The 22046-nt window shown below is 47.3% G+C and overlaps 1 protein-coding gene across 5 annotated transcripts in view; it reads left to right on the plus strand.

The window, feature by feature from the left end:
- CCDC62 (coiled-coil domain containing 62) overlaps positions 1 to 22046 on the plus strand; it is a 37651-nt gene extending 15605 nt beyond the window's left edge. For 2 of the 5 annotated variants that reach the window (XM_037511251.1, XM_037511253.1), the window contains 7 exons: positions 2037 to 2125; positions 2464 to 2579; positions 4211 to 4885; positions 9165 to 9321; positions 15463 to 15588; positions 19348 to 19431; positions 20490 to 20528. In XM_037511251.1, coding sequence (XP_037367148.1) covers positions 2037 to 2125; positions 2464 to 2579; positions 4211 to 4885; positions 9165 to 9321; positions 15463 to 15588; positions 19348 to 19422 — 1238 coding nt within the window. In that variant the 3' untranslated portion in view covers positions 19423 to 19431; positions 20490 to 20528. Of the gene's footprint in view, positions 1 to 2036; positions 2126 to 2463; positions 2580 to 4210; positions 4886 to 6617; positions 6976 to 9164; positions 9322 to 15462; positions 15589 to 19347; positions 19432 to 20489; positions 20584 to 21287 lie in introns of those variants that run through there. The other 3 variants (XM_037511252.2, XM_054695391.1, XM_054695392.1) reach the window with 3 other exon arrangements.

A 22046-nucleotide genomic window follows, 5' to 3' on the forward strand; every position in this document is an offset into this window, starting at 1 on the left:
GAGGAAGCTTACCAGTGAAGAGATGATGCCAGTTTTCGTTTCTATGGCCCTGATCATCCAGTGCTGGAGTCTCTTGAGGCTGCAGGCCTTGCCCAGGCTGCCAGGCCAGCTGGGTGGGCAGGGCCTGGGCCGGACCTGGCGGGGTCCTTGTGGCCTGCTGGCTCTCTTGAGCTGCTTCAGCAGGCTCCACGCCTCTTTGCTGTCTTGACAACCTGTGACCATGGGCCGACTCCTCTGCTTTGATCTCGCAGGTAAACCCGGCCATCTAGAAAAGTGTCTGTTCCCGGGAAACCCACATTGGAGCCGTCTGTTCCCAACCAGTTGATTGTTCAGATGTCAGAGATCTTTTTCCCCCAAGGCAGTCACCCCTGAGGGCCAGGTGAAGAGATTGGCTTTTGTTCAGGGGCCAGCTGTTTCCAAAACAGTCATCTCTGAGCCCAGAAGGCGTGGTTGCTGTGAAATCCTTTCTGTTCCCACTGTCTCCTCTTGAATTCACATCAATAATGCAAACCAACCCACCACACTGATGTGCGTCTGCAACGGTGTCCTCTCCCGGAGTGCAGAGAGCCCCGGCCCTGAATGGCAGAGACAGTGGTTAAACCCGGCTCCGCGGCGGTCCCTGTGCTCCTCTTTCTTCCGCGCACAAGGGTCCCCTTTGAAAGTAAGAAGCTACTGCCCACATGGAGGGGGCGGCTCTGCATCCTTCCCCTTCACCCTCCTGGCAGGCCTGGCCCTGGCACACACACTGCCAGGCATGGAGCTGCGCATGCTGCTCCCTGGGACACTTCCCAGGCTGTCCCAGTTGTGAAGTGGTAACAAGTATTTTCATCCACGAGAAAAAAGACACATGAAAAGGGGGTTTTATGAAAAGACCATAAATAGAGCGGTAATTTTTTATTTTGACTGCATCAGATTTAGTTAGAATCAATTCGTGTAGTTAGAGAATCATTTGTACATTTAGTTTGAATCTCTGATATTGATTTCTTAAGTGATGCATTTGTTGTTGACATATCTCTTCTGTGTGAATCAAATTAGTTATTATTAATACTCTCTTCTGGCGCAAGTCCCCGTGCAAGGCTCTTTCCTTTCTGTGGGTTCTCAGTTTTCAAGTTCTCACACTGCTTTTAGAAGCTTGTTCCCCTGTACCCCAATTCTAGTAATACCAGAGTGTCCATGTTTGCACAAAATATTTTTGGTCTCTAAAGAAATGAAGATTAAAAAAAGAAAAAAACCTCCCTGTCCCGTCCATTCTGCGCTAAGAAATTGAAAGTGTAACGATGATGTTATAGAGATTCTGGATTTTAATTCCCTATCATGTAAAAAGAATTTTCGAGTAGTAGAAAGTCTTTAAAAGACTGGGCTTGTATTAAAGTGCACACATGGTTTGGCTGTCAGTAGGGACACGTCCGAGGCATGTCTCCTGTCTTTGGACACGGGGCACCCTGCAAGGCCCTGACTGAGGTCATGGTAGACTGGCTGGCATCCTGGTCAAAATAGTGATTTCCTTGTCCCATGTAATGTCATTATTTTTCCTGTTGATAAAGGTAATGTGTTTGGACTTTCACAATGAGAATGCATTCATAAGTTGCCCATGTAATGTCAAAAAAACCTTTCAAATTAAAGTAATAGGTATTCAGATTAGGGATTTAGAAATCAACCCCCTCCCCCCCCAAAAAAAAGGCAAGAAAAAGAATTGCCATTAATCCTCTCATCCAAAAATAATTTAATACTCCAGTGCACTTGCACTCAGACTTTCTCCATGCACATGTTCGTGCAAACATACACACTAATGTGACCATAGAGTTGATGCGATTTTGAATCCTTTTTTAACTTCGCATTAATTATTCTGTGAAAGACTTCCATTTGTTGAAGGACCGGACCTAGTCAGAATCACAGACTGATGCTTCTCCCAGAGCGCACTTTGCAATTTTTAAATTCAGGAATGAGGGGAAAATTGCCATAAATTGTTGGAAATGATGAGGCTTGAGTTGATACAGCTGATGAAAAATGTTTTAATGGCATTTGTTCTTAAATAGCAGAGAGAGAAAAAAGGAAAGATGAGTTACTTGATATCGCAAAGTCAAAGCAAGAGCGCACAGACGCAGAACTGCACAACCTGAGACAGGTATGTCCAGGGCCCTTCTCAGCCGGTCATCACAGACATCAGACTAGGAAGAAACCTTGCCCTTTGGTTTTGTTTGTGCTGCCTTTGAAATCCTCACTGCATTACAGGTATGTCAGGGTGAGCGTAACAGACGGGGTCTTTGACTATGTTAGTTAAAGGCTAAGAGACTAGTTAAACTAACAGGCGTTGGGACTAACTTCGGAAAAATAAGAGCAAACGTCCTTAGCCCATTTCTCTTGTTACTAGCAGACCTGGCTGCTTAGCAATTGGAAGGGCCGAGTTGCTGGCTCGGTTTAGCTTGTTGTTCATGTTATATTCACTGATCAATGTCTGTGCAGATTTACGTAAAGCAACAGAGCGATCTGCAGTTCCTTAATTTCAACATGGAAAATTCTCAGGAATTAATACAGATCTATGACTCAAAGGTGGAGGGATCAAAGGCTTTGGAATCCAGGTAATCTCAGTGAGATGCTGTTAATGCCATCTTGTATTTCATTCCATCATTCTGTCAATATTTATTAATTACTGTGGCCAGTGCCTGCTGCTATCCCCAGTACAGGAGGAATGAATATATGTGCGCTAACAATTATTATAACCTTGAGTTGTCGTTCTAAGACCTGACCTTAGAATTTCAGGTGTGACCCTCATTTAGCCACGTGATAAAGGACTTTCATTAAGCATGTTTAATGATCACTGCAGAGGTGACTCATTCATTCAGCAGTTGCAGGGTTTGAGGCCCTGGGTGAGGAATAGGGGAGTAAGGACACACAGGACCTTTGCCCCACAGAACAGTAGGATTTCAGCTCCCCTCAGGGTCACTCTGCTCTTACCTTCATTTTACCTTACAATAGGAGGAGACAGCTTTCCTCACCTATAATAAGCCCTGTGTGAATTAAATTGGTTTCTGTAAAATTAAAATATAAATAGATGAGGGGTGTAATAATTTAACAAGCCTCTAACTGTTCTGCAGTTAAATTTAGTGTGCTTCTCTAAGGTGTCTGAAAAGGACAGGGATTAGGGACTTGCCCCCACCACCGAGCGTCTGTCCCCACCAAGGCTGCAGGCGGCTTACAGCCCCATGCGGGCCTTGGCCTTCAGAAGGCTGTGACCAGTAGCTGCAGGAGTGCGTGGCAGGAGCTGTACCTCGATGGCGGCAGACAGTGTGGGGGGCTCAGCCACACTGCTGTTGGCTCCGCTGCTCTTCTGAGGCTGCTGCCATATCTGTCCTAGCTTCTGCTGCTGCTGCTGCAAGAAATAGAACAACTCAGACGCCCTGCAGGCAGGAGCCCGAGGAGGCTCCTGGGCTAAATAGGTGGAGGTTTTTACTTCAGACGAGGAATTGCTTATCCCATTGTGGGGGGTGGGGGCAGTGAGTTTTCCAAGGGACCAGAACTCAGCATACAGGTCAGAAGGCCTGAACACATGTGATGGGAAAAACCTTCGAAGACGCTTCACTCAAAGGCTCACCACATGTGTGCAGCAACTTTTATTTTATGTACTGCATCATTTTGCTTTAGCTCAGCTTTCAACATGTAACTCCAGAAACACCCGGCAGATACGAGAGAGCCGTGGGTGCGGGGGTGGGGGGCCGACACACCAGCATCTGCTCCTCCATCTCATGGCCTTGACCCCCACCACCCCTCATTCCTGCTTCACTTCCCTTGCGAAGGGGAGGAGCTGTGCAGCCAGCAAATACTTAGGTGGCCCTGAGGCGCTGAGGGCAGCACCGGTGGTGGTGGGGAGGCTCCAGGCACCTCTCACACTGGCTCTGTCGAGATGAGGAGGCCTGCCCTGGCGGCATTAGGGCACATGTCATTGTAGGAAATACACTGTGCAGTTAGTTGGAAAAAGTGTACAGTGGGGTTACGCTGACGCTCAAGGAGTCCAGTGGGAGGGACAGTGACTGTGTGCGTGTGGGAGGGACTTCTGGAGGTGTGCCCTGAAGAAGAGTAAATCTAATGCCTTCTGTTTCATTCTAGATAAGGGTCTCACTAGGATTTAACTTGTCTAATGAGGTTTGGGCGAAGTGTCTAGGATGATAGTATGTGTATCTTTTAACTTCTGTTTTTTGTCCTGCCACTGTAGCAGAGACATGTGTTTATCAGACCTGGAAAATATCCACCCAAAAGTTGATGTTAAGAGGGACAAAAGTCAGAAGTCACTGGTTAAGGACCAAAAATTAGAGACCATGTTGAGTCAGCAAAATAGGAGCAATAATAAGAGCTCTTGTGATATATGCAAAGAGAAGAAACTACAGGTTAATAATTCATTCGGGGAAAAAAGTGCACTTGCCATCTCATCTCTGCTTACGAAAGACTTAGCAGAGAAGCAAAAGCCGTGGTCGCAGGGGGGGAATCTCCAGGTTGAGCCCGAGAGCAAGAGTACATTGTACAGGATCCACGCCAAGTCTGAATCGTCTCTCCCCGATGAAAAGCAGTGGCATGACGTCAGCGCTTACCTGGGCCTGGCCAACTGCTTGGGTCCAAGACAACCAGAGAAGCTGGATGTTGACTGTCAGGATCACATGGAGAGGCCCGGAGTCTCCTGTTACCATACAAATGAAGCGAGTCTGGGTGAAATCGACACTTGTGACGCCACATGCTGCCACCCCAGTAACTTCATCATCGAAGCCCCGGGCCACGTGTCAGATGTGGATTGGATGAATCTCTTCAAGCCTCCTAAGATGCAAAGAATTGTTCGCCACAAATCTGTGTGCACTTGTTCAGGAAATGGCAGTGGAACAAAATACAACTCGACAAGGTCAGTAATGTTCCAGGTCACAAGCCCCCGGGGGATGCTCCCTTCAGGACTTCACCTAGATGGGCCCACAGTAGCCTCTCACACCTGCCTATCACACCTTCCTGTCAGATGGGAAGCGGTGTTTGCAAACAAGTGGTATTTAAGACAGCTGTTTATCCTAAAATACTTCCAGAAACCAATGGGTGCAAATAAACATCCTGAGGGCTCAGAGGTTAAGAGGGCAGAGGGGGAGGCAGAGGGGCAAAGGGGGGGCACAAGGGACAGGAGGGGGGAATTTCCACCCTTCTACTAACATGACTACCAGATTTGACCCTGATGCAGATTAGACTAATATCTAGGAATATTATCGGTGTCACCTATAAATCACACCTGCACATATTTTTGATTCATAAAATTATTGTAATTGTGAAATATCAGGAACAACCTACATGACTAGCCATAACAGAACAAACAAGTTAGTAAGTTATCTATTCAAAGAACAGAATTTCATGCAACCACTAAAAATAATTTTTAAAAAGTGTAACAGTGCAATGACATTTTCAGGTGTGATTCTGAGCAAGTAAGCAGAATATAATTTTGTTAAATTGAAGTAGGGAGGAGGGGTTAAGGAGGGTCAGAGCTATGTGTGTTTACAAAAACATGGTCAGCTTGAAAGTAATTTTATTTTCTTATCATTTCTTCTCATTTCAAAAACACTTGCAATAAACATGTTCAATTTCATTTATAAAAACCAGGGAAGTTTTTTTCCAAAGATAAGTCAGGATTTTCCACAACCAAATCCTGATGGCAGCAAGTGTGCCCACCGCACGGGCATCCTTCTTGAGCTCCACGCATCCCCTGGGAGAGATGGGGACTAGGCTCCGGGGCCCAGCACAGTCTAGAAACAGAAGGCGGGTCTCAGACACCTGCAGAGACTCAGCTTCAGATTAGTCGAGGCAGCATGTACAGAATCAGTTGTAGATGCAGGAGAATGGCAGGCACTTGACAAAGCAGACAAGCTGTTTCCGTTGTTCATCGCACCATTGCCTGTCAGCCTTTGATTGTGCAGAGACCATATTCACCACCAGTGGAAATACTGCACCTGGGACAATTCAGAGGCAAAGGTCTTGTCATGCTGCCAGTTGTCATGAGTTGGGCAAATATGTTCTGTTTAAAGCAAACAGGCAGCTCACTTTACAGGTAGAATGCTGCTCTGGGACATTCCTCTCACCCCAGACCCCTGCTCAGTCTTGTGGGCATCTGGGTGGCTTGGCCTTAGACCCACAGGAAGGCGTGCCCTCTGCCCTCTTCCAGGGCCACCAGGCTTAGGTTCACAGCCAGCTGCTTCTGCCGTTGTGTACATTCCACATTTCCCCAGGCTTTCATGTTTTGTAAAATCATGCAAGAGAAAGAATCTTTATAGTTAGCAAATAGTAAAGTTATTGTTTTTTTTTTTTAAGATTTTATTTATGCATACAAGAACTGGGGTGCAGGCCAGAGGTGCGGGGGTGAGAGGATTCACCAGAGACAGAGTGGGGAGCAGAACAGGTGGATCTGCTGAAATCCACTGCTGAGGGGAGCAGCGGGGAGACAGGAGAGGTCTGCTGTGCCATGTGGGTTGCTCCCTGGATGGGAATCGAACTCGTGCTGCAGAGGCTGCTGATAGCTTCATAGTGCTGATGCTTAACCCTTTGCATCACCAGGGAGGCCCAAAAGTTACTGTTTTTGTTTTTGTTTTTGTTTTTGTTTTCAGAAAAGAAAATGGATTAGCTATTAGCTTTTGCTGCATTATTCGGCTCATTGTCAGAATTGCTGAGTCTTGTGGCTGAGTGGTGCTGTAGTGATGACTGCTATTTTTAAATCCAACCTAGCTCTTCAGTCTTACAGATGAGGACGGAGTTTCTATATTGAGAGCCTTCTTTTAATCATCACATTGACTTTCATAGGACTTTGTGATTCGAATTTCTTTCTGGTATTTACATTATTTGGATTATTCTTGGGTCCTTTCAGAAGCCTGAGTCATTTAAAAATCATACAGATGGTTATTCTGTCAGTTGCAAAATTAAAAAAAATCGCTTGTCACACTGAATGTCAGCTCTTTGTGTCTTCTCTTCTTGAGAGGCTCGTCCATCCCACAGGGCCTGGTGGTGTGTCCTCACCCCAAACACACATCTGTTTAGGGAAGAGCTCATCTTGGGTAGTTTTAAGAGCACAGTGGGCACAGACTGAACTTAATACATGAAAGAAATTCAAGTTTAAATTAAGAATTTTCTGGGGCTTTCCCGGTGGCCTAAGAATTAAGACTCGGGACTATCACCGCTATGGCTTAGTTTGATCCCAGCCAGGGAGCTGACCCACATGGCGCAGCAGACCTCTCCTGTCTCCCCGCTGCTCCCCTCAGCAGTGTATTTCAGTGGATCCACCTGTTTTGCTCCCCACTCTGTCTCTGGTGAATCCTTTCTTCCTCCAGCACCTCTGGCCTACACTCCAGCTCTTGTATGCATACATTAATTACTTAATTAAAATAAATAAATTCAGAATTTTCTCCCAAGGCCCTTTTGACCACCCCGCTTGAAAGAATCGCTGTGACTTCGTGTTCAGCCAGCAGAAGCACGTACATTGCATGGCCAATACATGACCAAGTAGACGAGATATTTTTCAGGTTTTTTTTTTTTTTTTAAAGATTTATTTATTTATTTTTATACAAGAACTGGGGTACAGGCCAGATGCACAGGAGGGGGAGAGGATTCACGAGAGATAGAGCAGAAAGCAGAACAGGCAGACTGACGAAATGTACTGCTGAGGGGAGCAGCGGGCGCAACAGGAGAGGTCTGCTTGCCATGTGGGACCCTCGCCGGCCAGTCAGGATCAAACCAGCGCTGTAGAAGCTGTGGACAGCTTCACAGCGCAGCGCTCAACCACCTGCGCCACCAGGGGAGGCCCTGTTTTTCAGGAGTTTTTTTGTTTTTGTTTTTTAAAAAGATTTATTTATTTATTGATACAAGCTCTGGGTACAGTCAGAAACGCGGGAGGGTGAGAGAATTCACCAGAGCCAGAGCGGGGAGCAGAACAGGCAGAAGGACCGAAGTACACTGCTGAGGGGAGCAGTGGACACGGCAGGAGAGGTCTGCGCGCCATGTGGGACCCTTGCCAAGGGCCAGGGATTGAACCGGCGCTGCAGAGGCTGCGGGCAGCTTCTCAGCCCAGCGCTCAACCGCTGCGCCACCGGGGAGACCCTGTTTTTCAGTTTTTCCAAAGATAGGCGTCAGTGTTCCTTGTTGTGTTTACCATCTGATTATCGTCTGTGTCATCTGACTAGAATGTTCACATTTGAGCGGCTGTTGCATCTGACAAACAAGCCTGTGGAGGGAGAAGCCCTGGCCGGCCTGCACTCACTTAGGCCTGGGGGCCTCACAGTGGCCCCAGGCTGTACCAGGACGCCTTTAGCCATTAAGCCAGACTGACGGAGGGACCTGCGACCTACAGAAGAGCCCGCGAGCCCCACAGTGCCAGCCTGTCACTGGGGGGACTTCTAAAAACCACTAACAGAACCAGTCTCTCAAACCAAAAGCCTAGTGGGTTCTGCCCTGGGCACCTTTGGGGGACGGTTCCGGGAACCGTCAAGACAGCAGGTCTGTGGGTGTCCAGTCCCATTTGTAAAATGGTGTAGAATTTGCACAGAACCTCCCCATGGCCCCCCCCGCACTTTACACCATCTCCAGGTTACTTCTGACACCTAATGCAGGGTCAGTGCTGTGTAAGAGGCTGTCACACTGGGTTGTTTAGGGGCTAATGACAAGAAAAAGGTCTGCACACGTTCAGCACAGACACCCCCAGCAAACAACAGAGGCCCAGCCCAGGGTGTGTTTTCCATCCCCGGCTGGTTGAGTTCCCGGATGCGGAACCTGAAGATGGGCAGGACCGACCATCTTTGCAAATTTAACTGTTTGCTGTGCTCATTTCCCCCTCCCCTTTGGATGAGCCTGTCTCTTGAACCTTCTTTTCTTTGTGTTTTTTTGGGGGGAAGATGGGGAGGTTGAGTGACATTTTTATTCTGTAGTTAACCCTTTAAGAATTGTGTTTCAGTTGTTACTGCAGACGAGGCATTCATTTATAATACCCTCCTCAAACATTCTGTTTAAATCTCTAATATCCTACTCAAACCAGAGTCTCTTCATTTTAAAAAAAGAAAACAACTTTATATTTTGGTCCCGTTCAGATACTTTGAAGTCTAACAGCGCTGGCAGTGTCTGTGTGGAAAGGGGACTTAAGATGTCTTTTGTGTTTGTTTTATTCTCAGCGAGCTAATTGCCTTCCAGAACTCGCACTCTTCAGATTCTTCAAAACCTCCCTCAAGAGAGGATGAGAAGTTGATAGGGGCGGAGTCTTCCTCTGATAAAATTAACTCACCTAGGATTTTGTCAATCAACAAAGACACCACGTTGCCCAGCGAGAAGGTCTGTAAGAGTTCATGGCCCGGCAGCACCCGGCAGGCTTCTCACCGCCTGCGGCCCTGCTGCCAGGGTTGCCCTTCATGCTGGCCATTCTTCGGTTTTCTGTTTTTTTGTAGACTTTGAGGTTCTTTTAAGGCAAACCTTTCCCCCCGACACCCAATTGTATTCTTTAGGCAACTTATACTTTCCCCTAGTAAAGTAAAATTAAACAATACAGAAATGTACACCCAGAATATGTTACCCAACTGGCCCAGCCAGCCACTCCTTTCTCCAAACACCCTCACCCCAGAGCGGCCACCAGGGAGACGAGGTCAACGTGTTGGCTGGTGAGCTTACATTCGAACATTTCTCTCTGGAGAACACATGTTGGTGTCTGGGTGGTGTACAACTGACAGAATTATGTGACTTTGCAGGAAACTAGCACATTGATTTATTTTAAAGAATTATTCCTTTATTGTATAAGATTTTTATTTTTTATTTATTTATGCATATAAGAGCTGGGGTGTAGGCCAGTGGTGCGGGGTGGGGTGGGGTGAAAGACTCACCAGAGACAAGAGTGGGGAGCAGGACAGGTGGATCTACTGAAACGCACTGCTGAGGGGAGCAGCGGGGAGACAGGAGAGGTCTGCTGCGCCCTGTGGGTCAGCTCCCTGACCGGGGATCGAACTCAGGCCACAGTGGCTGCCAATAGCTTGAGAGTGCTGAGACTTTAACTTCTGCGTCACCAGGGAGGTTCGAGACTAGCACATTTAGATCTTTGTTCCCTTAATGAGAAAACCAGAGCAAGGCCATGAACGGGACCCGCGGAGTGGGCTGTGTCCCTCCAGCACGCGGTCATTTGGTGTCGTCACTGTGAAAAGATTCAGGAGCTGCGTAGGGGTGGGCGCTTTCCTGGAGGCTAAGTGATGAGAAGAACAACAAAATTATCAACAACTTTTGAACAAAGTAAGGCAGAGTCTTTTTTCCTCCTTTTTTTAAAAAAGAAAGGTCAATGTACCTACCCTCTGATTTCAAATAATCAACAGGAGAAATAAGCTTTAATTCACCAAATTTACTCTAAAAAGTTTCATTCCCTTATTATGTTTTTTTGGCTTGTGGAGCCTGAGGAAGAAAAGGAAGAGAAGGGGTGCGCCTCTCAGGGAGGCATGGTTCTCAGGGTGTGTTCTCCGGACAAACGGGCCCACCTGGCCTGACCTGGTGGGGAGGCGAGTCTCAGGCCCTCCTGGTGATTCTGATGTGCATTTAACTTCGAGATCCTTTGATTTAGGGAAAGACCGACTTTAATTAATAGCCCATCTTTTGGTTTTCTCACCTGTGAGATTTGGTCACCTCTTCACAGCTGGGTTATTTGTATATTGATCATTCTCACTCCCTGGAGGGCCAGGGCCCATGGGTCAGTGTTTTCTTTTCTAGGTTATATTATTTAGCCAAAGCCAAAGTGAACTTGTTTTTAAATGTCCTATAGCTCAGTTCTAGACAAGGTGTCCTTCACGTCTCCCAGGTGATCAATATATTGACTTAATGAAAAAATATTTTAAACATACCAGAAATGAAGGCAACCAGCAGTTGTACCCTGATGTTCAGATTTAACACTTACATTGTGCCACATCTGCTTTATTTTTCTTGTTGAAATAGATGTGACAGGTAAAGGGTGGGTGTAGGGGCAGGAAGGGTCACTGAGCAGGTTTTCTGATCCAGCAGACCAGGTAAAGGAAGAGTCCTGGAGCCCTCAGTGGCTTTTGCAGGCTTTTCTTGGGATTTACCAGGCACACGGCAGGCAGGGGTGCTGGGGGGCCGGGAGGCTGACAGACCTCCCAGCCCCCAGCAAGTCTTCACTCTTTCTGGGCTCTCTGGCCTTCTCTCTGCTTCTCTCATGGTTCTCTGCTTCTCTGCTTCTTTTCTTGGCTTCTGCGGGCGTCCCCGCGACGCTGCCCCTAAAAGCCCAGTCTCAGCCCAGGTGAATCCCATCTACCTATGCCCACGCCCTACTCCAGGTGCCGCCATCAGGCATGCATTTGGGACCACAGGGTTCCCTCATCCATCCTAATGGCGGGAAGGCAGAAAAGCCTGATACTTTTTACCTCACCCTATAGTGGGCCCCACCCCCGGCCCCCCATCCCTGTCCTAAGGAGGCTTCCATGCCTGCTATTACACTTCGATTACATAAAAATATGTACACGAGCTTTGTAGGCGTTTCAAATACCATCTTTATCCCTTTGCAGTGTGATTTGTCCACCTGCCACTCTTTCCTGCCATTCGTCCCTGCTCTTTACAGACATGGTGTAGGGTAAAGAAAATGTCAGGCTTTTCTGCCCTTCCGCCATCAGGACAGATGATGGATCCTTGTCCTGAATGCATGCCTGATGGCGGGCACCTGGAGTAGGGTGTGGGCATAGGTAGATGGGATTCAGCTGAGTTAAGACTGTGCTTTTAAGGGCGGCGTCACGGGGACGCCAGCAGCACCAGTAGCAGCAGGAGCAGCAGTAGAAGCCGAAGAGAAGCCGAGATCACCAGAGAGCCCAGATAGAATGAAGACTTGCTGGGGGCTGGGAGGCTGGCAGGCCTCCCAGCCCCCCAGCCAGCACCCCTGCCTGCCATATGCCTGGTGAACCCCCAATAAAAGACCTGCAAAACCACTGAGGACTCTGACTCCTCCTTTACCCGGTCTGCATGGGATCAGAAAACCTGCACTGTGCCCGGTCCTGGCCTTACAATTGGCGTAAGTCGGCAAGATCCATGCAGACGGGTATTGGAGCCCTCCGAAGACCTGGAGGGACTAAGGAGAACAGACTGTTTGCCTGTGATGATGCTGGAGGTGCCATGGCGGCACAGAAGGTGGATACAGTCCGGAGCTGTGGGACGAGACCTTGCATGGAGGAGACGCCCGAGAGGACCAGCCAACGACACCGGAAAGGACCAGCCAATGACACCGGATAGGACCAGCCAACGACACTGGAAAGGACAGCCAATGACCCCTGAGGCAGCAGGCCGTTGCTGAAGCAGGGAGAGGCCAATGGACTTGAACTGATGGACTGATGGACTGACATTCCTGCCAGAAGGCGGAGGACCTTGCAGGTTGATATGTTTTGGGACCCTGGGGGTGGAACAGTTTTGTTTGTAAACCCCAGGAGATGGGAATCTGGGGGTGGCCAGTGGGCCTAGATGGCCAAAAGCAGCCTGTGCATGCCCAGCAGCCAGGTGGAGGAGAAAAGCCAACTAAGAAGGCAAAAGCTGGTACTGATGCTAAGTTGAGAAGCCCTAAGCGGCTGTTAAGCAGCCTGGGTATGCTGAAGCCCTGTGAGTCTCGTAAAATCACCTGTGGGTGATGCCCTGCTCATTCTTGAGTGAGGGTGAGGAGCTGAGGAACCTGTCCTTGGGGGACGGGTGGGGAATGTGGCTTGGGGTGGAGCCCAAGCTGAATGCAGAGTTTGGATCCCCGACCCATGTGATTGTGCAGTGGGTTGGCCTGAGTGCAGGGGTCTGTGAGTCGCATGGGTGGCTGTGAAGGCCGAGTGTTGGAGCGACTGCAGACAGAAACCCTGAGGGTTGGCGATTACCCCCAACAGAATAAAATTGCCAATCCCAGAGCGAGTGCATCCTGGGGGTGGATGCTGTGTGTGCCTTGTAGCCGAGACTACAGCCAGAGAAGGCCAGGAAGCCTGACGGCTCCTGGTGTGATATAGTAGATGCCATGAGTGGTTCCCCTCCCTTGTATGAGCAGTGCCTTCGGCAGCAGATTTGGTGGCTTATCTGCTGGTACCAATAATTGTCTTTTGCACTAGGTTGGTGCCCTGCTTGGACTTATTTGTGTTCTGTTGTATTTTGTTGTGATGTATTTGCTTTTGTGGGCCATGGCTGCATTGTCTGTTTGATAAGAAAATTGTATATATATAGACTGTATGGCAGAAAACCCTGAGGGGGTGGACTGTAGGGTAAAGAAAACATCAGGCTTTTCTGCCCTTCCGCCATCAGGATAGATGATGGATCCTTGTCCTGAATGCATGCCTGATGGCGGGCACCTGGAGTAGGGTGTGGGCATAGGTAGATGGGATTCAGCTGAGTTAAGACTGTGCTTTTTAAGGGCGGCGTCACGGGGACGCCAGCAGCACCAGTAGCAGCAGGAGCAGCAGTAGAAGCCGAAGAGAAGCCGAGATCACCAGAGAGCCCAGATAGAGTGAAGACTTGAAGGCCAGCACCCCTGCCTGCCATATGCCTGGTGAACCCCCAATAAAAGACCTGCAAAACCACTGAGGACTCTGACTCCTCCTTTACCCGGTCTGCATGGGATCAGAAAACCTGCCCTGTGTCCTAGTCCAGCCTTTACACCTGGTCTCATCATTTTGACTATTGATTGAATAAACCACAATTTCTTTGTCTCAGCCCCTACTGATGGGCAGTGGGCTTGTTTCTGCATCCTCCCTGGGGCTGTGAAGGTCTTCATCATAAGCAGGGTCTTCATTACAACTTCTCAAAGCAACTGCAGGTCGGCTGATCTCCCTTTGGAGTCCCTTGGCGGCGAGATGGGGCTGTGATTCAGACTCATTTAGGTTCAGATTCCCTTTTGCTTTGTCTTAGCTCGGTGATCTTAGTGATGTTATTTTATTTCTTTGATCTTCAGTTTTTTCACCTGCAAATACACCACAATAGCATCACAGTTGTTTGATTGAAATGAGATCGTGTAGGACCTGGCACGCTGTGGGTATTTGGGGAATGTTCGTTCTTTTTGTGATTATAGTGCAGAGAGGGAAAACTGGCAGAGTAATTCAAAGATCTATTGCAACCACACCTGAAGAGTATTGTCTCCATGGCTCGGATAATCAGCTAGAACTACCGTGTCGATCAAAAACAACGCTGCACTGAAACGGCAGGTCAGCCCATGGAGACGGGCGAGGCCTCAGTCATTCACGGGGGGCGCAAGTCAAACCGCGTCACTACCTCATACCTCTTGGGATCTCTGAGATGGGAAATCTGACTCTACTAAGTGTTGTCTAGAGTCTGGAGCAGCTGAAGTTCCCTTGCAGTGGATTCTGGTGGGAATGTGAATGGTGCAAACTCATAGGAAAGCACTTTGGCAGTTTCTTAAAAAAGTCAACCAACCACCTGCCAGGTGACGCAGCTCTCCTTCTCCTGGAGAAACAGAAAATGCCCGCGTGAGGACTCGTGCACAGACATTCAAGCAACTGATTTTTTACCAGCTGAATGCTGGAGCCAGCCAGGCGTGCACCAACAGACGGTGGTGCCTGTACAATTTCTCAGCACACAACAGCGCAGCAAACACAAGACAAGCGAGTGAGGAGTCGGACAATTGTGAGCGCGCCATGTGCACTTCTGGGGACCGCAGTGCTGACCACACAGCAGACTGGTGGCTGCCAGGGTGGGGCCTGTAGGGGCGCAGGAGGAGGGGGGAGCCTGTCCTTCGCGGGGATGATCTCTCAGGTGTGTACATCCGTCAAAACTCGCTGGGCTGTACCCCTCGTGGCACAGTTAATTGCCAATTGCACCTCAGGGTTGTTCATTTTTTTAAAGCTATAAATATGGGGAGGAATGTTGGCTGTTACTTTTTTAGCTCTGAGGTAACACCCTTTCAATGACTGCGGCCGTTTTTCTAAGGTAGCACTGACATTGCATGCCTATATTGTCTCCATGTGTGTTTGATCATTTCTTTAATATCTTCTAGATCTGGGTCAATTTCTATTGTTCGTGAAAAATTAGAAATTCTCTTAATGAAAAAATGAGTGTTGGTGCTTTTGAGAGCAGTTAACATGCTAAAAATTCAGATCCCTTATTTCAAAATTAAACTATGTACACGTTTCCACATGTTTATTGTTTTTTCCCATATATTTTAAAGTGGACAAGTCTTCCATGTTAAAGTTGCATTTTGCAAGTATTTTGACATGGTAATTACGCCTCAGAGTTGACTTAGGAGACTAGGATTCTTTATCACACGGATGTCACTTAATTAGTTGTATGTTCTAAGTCCAATTCGGGTGTTCTAGTATTAAACGGCCTGCTTTTGCTTTGTGATTCCTGAAAGTCAGAGGTTTCAGGCATGGTCACCGTTTGCGTTTGTCACATGGTGTTTGTCAACATCAAGGCTCTAAGAGTGCCTCCCGGTTTCACCAACCTTCGCTGTTTTCTTCCCAGGATGACTTTTCTCCCACAAGCAAGCTTCAGCGCTTGCTGGCAGAGTCTCGTCAGATGGTCACGGATCTGGAGCTCAGCACGCTGCTCCCCATCAGCTCGGAGAGCCTCCTGGGCAATACCCGCAAGGTACACGCTTCCCTCCCTCTCCCACCTCATGCATGGTGCCCCTAGTGTCCCTGGGCATCTCAGGGGCAAGGGCCGCCCTCCTCTGTCCACACAGAGTCTGCTGCTGGGTCTCAAGGGAGAGCGGTTGCATGCTGGTTTTAAGGAGGAGGAAAAGGCCAGATTCAAACGTTAACATTCCCCAATTTCCTCTTTCTAATCATATAAATATAAACTTTTGGGGATTTGTTATTACAGAAAATTTCAAGCAACAATCAAAAGTGAAATAGTGTAATCACTTACCTTCAACTTACTTTCTGCCACTTTTGTTTTAACTTCCCCCATCCTTACGTGTTTTCCTCTGAAGCATTTTCAAGCAAAACCTGGACATCCTAGCATTTCACTCATCACGGAAGATCTGTACCTCCTCACTTACCTCTAGCAGATAAGGACGTTTGAAAAACACTCATGACATTGTCACACCCAACAGGATGAACAATAATTCTTTCATGACTAGACCTCATTGCGTTTTCCCCTTTTATCTCAAAAGTGGCTTTGTACTCTGTGCAGATCAATATCCAAACAAGGTCCCGACCTTGCATTTGTTTTTTTGTTTTTTTTAAATTTTATTTTTTTTTAAATAATAAATTTTAGTTTTATATTCCCCATACAATTGCAACCCCCCCCCCCATTCTGACCCCAATCCCTCCCCTCCCAACCTTGCATTTAGATGTGTCCCTTAAAGTCTCCCTGAGTCACTGGCAGCCCCCTCCCCTCTCCTGTGTCCCTCCCTCCTCCCTTCTCTCCTTTCCCTCCCTTCTCTCCCTCTCCATTTCTTGTGCTAGATACCAGTCGCTTGTGGCAGCAAATTGGGCCTCTTGTCCCATAGAATTTCCCGCATTCTGGATCTGCCACTGTGTCTTCACTGAGCTCCCAACCGTCCTCTAGCCCTTGCACGCCACACGCTGGTGTCAGGTCCAGCCGCGTGATCGGACACAGGGTCGGCTGGGGCTTTTGCTTGTCTGGCAGGACGGCTTCGTTGGTGACGCTGCCTGCGTCGCATCCCATCATTTCAGGAGGATCGGAACATCCGATGGACTGACTTGTAGCTGTGAAGCTTGATGGGCAAGTTCAAGAGTTTGTCAGTCTGAACTTTCATAGCATAAAATTCTAAAGTTCACTTAGTGAACTAAATAATAATAACTGCTATTATTTAGATCATTCCTAAATAGTGATAACCACAGATTATTATTATGGAGATGTTATTTCACTAGGGATTACAAAAGAGCAATTTTCTAAGCTTCTTTCAGGGCGTGTTTCACTGTTCATTTTAGCTGCTTTTTCTGAGCGTAGTAGCATTTCAGTAGCGATGATATACATGCTTGGTGGGTTGTATGGCCTTGACATACGTAGAGAAAAGAAGATTGCATTTGATGCCATGAAACATGGGCCCCAGTTTCCTAATCTATAAAATAAGAGCTTCAAACTGATGCTTTAAGGTTAAGGTTCCAGATACTTCACTTGGACATGCTGTGTGTGTAGTTAAAGATATTTGAAAGTCATGGAAGGAAATGTTTTTTCTATCCCTAACCAAAAAACTAAGGTGAAAAGGGGCTGCAGCTAAACTCTTGGAAATAGTAAATGAGCACGGCCAGGTGGCAGACTGCAATATCAGCTTGCAAAGGTCTTTTGCATTTCAAAATGCAAACAAGGAACTCTACAAGAAAGACATTAAGAAAAGAATCCCATTTACAGTCTCATCAGGAAAAATTAAGTACCTGGGAATAAACTTAGCAAGGAGGTGAACCTCTCCTTACCCCCACCCTAGACAAGTTTATTTTTATTAATCCCTAATTGAAATTTAGCACTTCTTCAATTATGGATATAGGGACAGGCCATGACCTGTGGCTTCCTCACTCGCAGAGGTCACCAATCACTTCATACGTCATTGCAGACATTTTAAAATATCACTTATACTTAGCACTGCCTCAGAATTGCTGGATATTAAATCTGCTAGATCTTGTCATTTAGTGCATTAATAGAGTATGCTATCACAACCTTTTTTTTTTAATTAAATTTTTTTTTATATAGAGGCATGTTTTGTTTTTATTTTATTTATTTATTTGTTTGTTCATTTTGTTTATACATGCACTGGGTACAGTCAGAAGCGCGGGAGGGTGAGAGAATTCACCAGAGCCAGAGCGGGGAGCAGAGCAGGCAGAAGGACCGAGGTACACTGCTGAGGGGAGCAGCGGGCGGCAGGAGAGGTCTGTGCGCCATGTGGGTCCCTCCTCTGGTGGCCGGGGAGCAGCCGGGAATCGAACCAGCGCTGCAGAGGCTGCGGGCAGCTTCGCAACCCAGCACTCAACCGCTGCGCCACCGGGGAGGCCCTGCTATCACAACCTTGATTAACATTTTGATAGCCACCGTTCTGCTCTTAGGCAACACGCGGGTTGCTAAAAATCACTACACAATGCAAAGTCCATGGCTCCCAGGAATTACAGGCTCAGTTTCTCGTAGTGCTCGAAAGCCCCATCGGTGTCACGTTTCACACGTGTCCAGGGGTTTAGAAGCGTGTAAGCGCTAAGTAAATGCAGCCCCTGACCTTGAAAAGGACCTGAGGTTTGCATGTAGCACTGGGTGTCAGAGGCTGCAGCTTGTGATTTCCCATGGGCCCTGGGGTTGTGGGAGGAGCCCTTGGGGCTCAGCAGATGTGGGTGGAGGGGTGCGTGATGCCAGGGAGGCAGTGGAGGCTCGAGGGGGTATGCATGGTGTACTCATTCCTCGATGGCATGACTTAGTTTCCCTCGTGTTTCTCATGGACAGATTCACAGACAACCATGCAGACAGCATATTTTGCTCAGATTGTTCAGAATACATCAGATGTGTAGAAACAAATTCACATTTTCAAAGCAAATTATAGCAGAATTTGATGGTGTTTCAGCCTAACCTACCTGACAGAATCCTGCTGTCCCCACGGCCGCAGACTTCTGTCAGCTTTCTCTTGGGGTTTATGTTAAATCCCTGCCTAGCATTGTGTTCGCTCCCCATTCCGTGCCCGGAGCAGGGCCGTGTGTGTGTTTGTGGGTTTGCTCCATCAGCGTGCAGGCGCACACGTCTCCCTGCTCCTCCTAGAGCCCCTGGGAGCCTTCCTACCCGGGTGCCCCTGGCTGTGCACCCCCAGCACCTACTCTTGAACATGCTCAGTAAATACCTTGAGTGGAAATGACAGGAAAAGAGCAAAACCATGACCTCAGATATAGCCTGAAAAAATTTTCCTAGAAAGTTATTTGTTGGTGAAAACTGATTTAAGAGAATTTTTGAGCTAGGAAACTTCCCCAGAATTTCACAGGTAAAGAAAAGTAGTTAAATCTCCAGCTTAACATTCCAGAAGTAGAACCAGAGCACCATTCAGTTGGAAGAAATGTTGACTCCAGATGCAACATATTTTCCAGTGGGTTATTAACTGATACAGAGATGTGTGAAAACAGTTTAGTTAGCAGAGATCTACTTGGCAACCTGCTTTATAAGTCCCTCCCCTCTAGTCCTGCAGACTGGGTAGAACTGGCTACAGAAAAGCAAATACTTACATAGAAGCTGCTGGATGTTTACAGTGAGCAAGCACCTGTTGGCCTGACAGGGTTTCACCCTCTGCTACTAAATAGACAGGGTTTGTTCCAGAGCCTTTCTCTGGAACGTGCACTGTGGGGGGTCCCTCCATCCAGTGTGTTCTGGGGACCTGCCCTTTGACCAGCGGTGTCACTTTGGGACTCTCTCCTGCAGGGACAGCTGCTCCTGCCTGACAGCATTCCTTTCCAAGAGCAAAGTCAGGAAGCCCTCCAGCATCCCGTAGCTTAGAGAAGCCCCGTGAGTAGCCCCCCAGCCCCGGGATGGGGTGTTACTGAGCTGTTAAACAGAACAAGGGCGATCTCAGATGTGGGAATGTTTCTGGAATATGCTGTTAAGTGGAAAAAAAAGCAGGATGATATTCTACATGTGTCCAAGAGGGAATCAGAAAATACATTATTTCAAACCATGTCAGTGTACTAACTGCTTTCTTAAAAATCCAATAATTAAAAATAGGCAAGAAAGGGAAGCCAGAGTGAAACATATCACTCTGCCCACAGCAGCCGCCGGTGGGGGGGGGGAAGCTGGGCGTGGCTTTGGGTCAGTATGTGGACCGGACACTCTCATCCCTCATTTGAGACTGTTGGTGTGACCTATCGGGGCTCTCACCCTACCTGTGTCAGGCTGGCAATGTCTCCGGACCTTCCTAGAATGTTTTGAAATGAATAAAATAAAATACATCCGATTGCAAAATATGGATAAAATATCAGATTGTATAATAAAACGCAGAGGAGGCTGTTTGAGAGGAAGCAGCGGGTCAAGCAGAGTGGGCTGAGCAGAGTGAGCCAGAAGCTCTGAGAATCTCCCTAGTCCGGCTCCAGCGAGGGCCCCACAGGGAGGGGGAGGCTGAGAGGGGCTGTGCTCCACAGCCCCTGAAATTCACCGCCAGGTCTGCCTGCGCCTTCCCAGTTTCCTCCTCCTCCTCTTAACACCCCCCTGGACACCAAAAGCGACGTTGGCTTTTCCTGTTGGCCATCGTTCTTGTTAAGAGCTGTGTGAAGGCTCACAGGGCCTGTTTTATCTGGACATGAGCTGATGGCCAGCATTAGGTATGACACACGCAGTGAAGCCACAGATCAGCCACCAGAGACGACAGGGCCCCAGCGTGCCTGAGAGTCAGCCCATGGGCCTCCGCGGTGTTGGTCAGCTCCCTCATAGTTGCGTGAAGTCCCTGACTGTATTTCACTGGCTCCCTCCGGTTTTTTTCATAAAGGCATTTCTGCAATATTTGTATATTGTCTTATTAAGAATGTTCTAGTTTTCCTATCTTGGGTACTGACTTGGGAGTTGTTTTGCAGGATTTAGAATTCTCAGAAGAGTCAGCTCAAAAGAATACCATTCTCAGTAACTGAAGACAACAGCAGTCAACTTCAGTGCTCCTTGAGATGCTGGGTAAGTCGCCTTTGCTTCCTCACTTACGTCTCAGTGGATGTGTAACAAGTAACTGGGGAGCTTGGGAAGGTAGAGCCCAGACCAGGCGACTGTGTGACCTGTCCCCTCTCCCTTTGACCCATTTATACATACCTTCTAGATTCAGTCAGAGTAAACTCAAGTACTTGTAACAGATACAGATCAAAAAGTTCTCGTTCTTAATGCCCAGGACTTCCAATCTAAGGAAGTGAACAGTAGATACGGAACTTGTATGTAAGTGAACATTTCAGCGTTTTAGCTGAATGTCTGTCTGGGAAGAAGCCTCCTCCGGGGGTGTCAGGTTTTATAAAGGAGGTTTATTGATTCACTCAGTGCTTCCTTGATCTGTATGTGTTTCTGTCAAACCTGCATCTCATCTGCAAAGTTTCTTCAGAATCCAGTTTGAGGATTTAAAAGGTGTGTGGGTTTCAGGTGTGTTGGCAGCGCACCTGGCAGCACTGAGGAACCGCGTGACAGCAGTAAGCCCGAGGGCCCTCTTCCCTGGCCCCCACCAGGTCTCTCCTGTCCTCCCCGCTCTGCTGATTTTCATATTTGTGATACTCTGTGTGACTTATGTTGGTGAAGTTCAGGATGTCTAGTTCAATTTTTTAGCGACTACGAGCTTTCAGACACAATCTAACGCTTATTGATTCAGGTTTTCTTGACTCTGTGTTTCCGTCCTGCAGAAGCCATTTCTCATCCGTGCAAGTCAGACATCAATATCTAAACCTTGAAAACAAAAGAGGAGAGTGATCTTTCATTAGCAACATCTAATACCGAGGGGAGCAGAAACTGAAAGTTAATGTTGAAACATCTATGTTTAGTTGGTTTTCAGGTTGACCATTTTCATGTATGAGAAATATTTTTCATGCATAAGAAATTAGGCCACCTTGTATATATACAAAGTTGTAATTATGCTGAGAGAAAGACGTCTCTGTGACAATGCAGACTAAGGTTCAATACTAGAGAAGCTCTTTAACAGCGTGAAGATCAAATAGAGAACCGCTGCACAGAAAAAGCCATTTTGACTATCTGAGTGTTTAAAACCTAAGCATCCATTTAAATTATAACCAATAGCTTATCAGCGCCAGCTTCAAATATAGGAGCGGTAAGTGTTTTAGCTCGCATTTTTAGCTCTGGACTTTGCCATGTAAAATAGACATAAAACAGTATGATATAAAATGTTTCACTGGAAATACCTCCTCGTCATTGACAACTAGCTCCTGTGCCAAAGCCAAGCAGAAGCCCTCTTGTCTGAGTTCCATCTGTTTATATAAACCTTGCTGGAAGATCAAGTTTAAATGCATTTTTTATCATAAAAGACTAAAACATTTTCATTTTAGCTTGTAAAGTAACAATGTAATTTTTTAAAGAGTATACTATGTACCTCTCCTTCCCTTCTAAGAGAATTGATCAATTTCAGTCAATAAAAAATATTTTTAATA

The sequence above is a fragment of the Talpa occidentalis genome, unplaced genomic scaffold (genome assembly GCF_014898055.3).
Source record: "Talpa occidentalis isolate TD23 unplaced genomic scaffold, MPIMG_talOcc4v2.1 talOcc4.14, whole genome shotgun sequence".
NCBI classification, from domain to species: domain Eukaryota; kingdom Metazoa; phylum Chordata; class Mammalia; order Eulipotyphla; family Talpidae; genus Talpa; species Talpa occidentalis.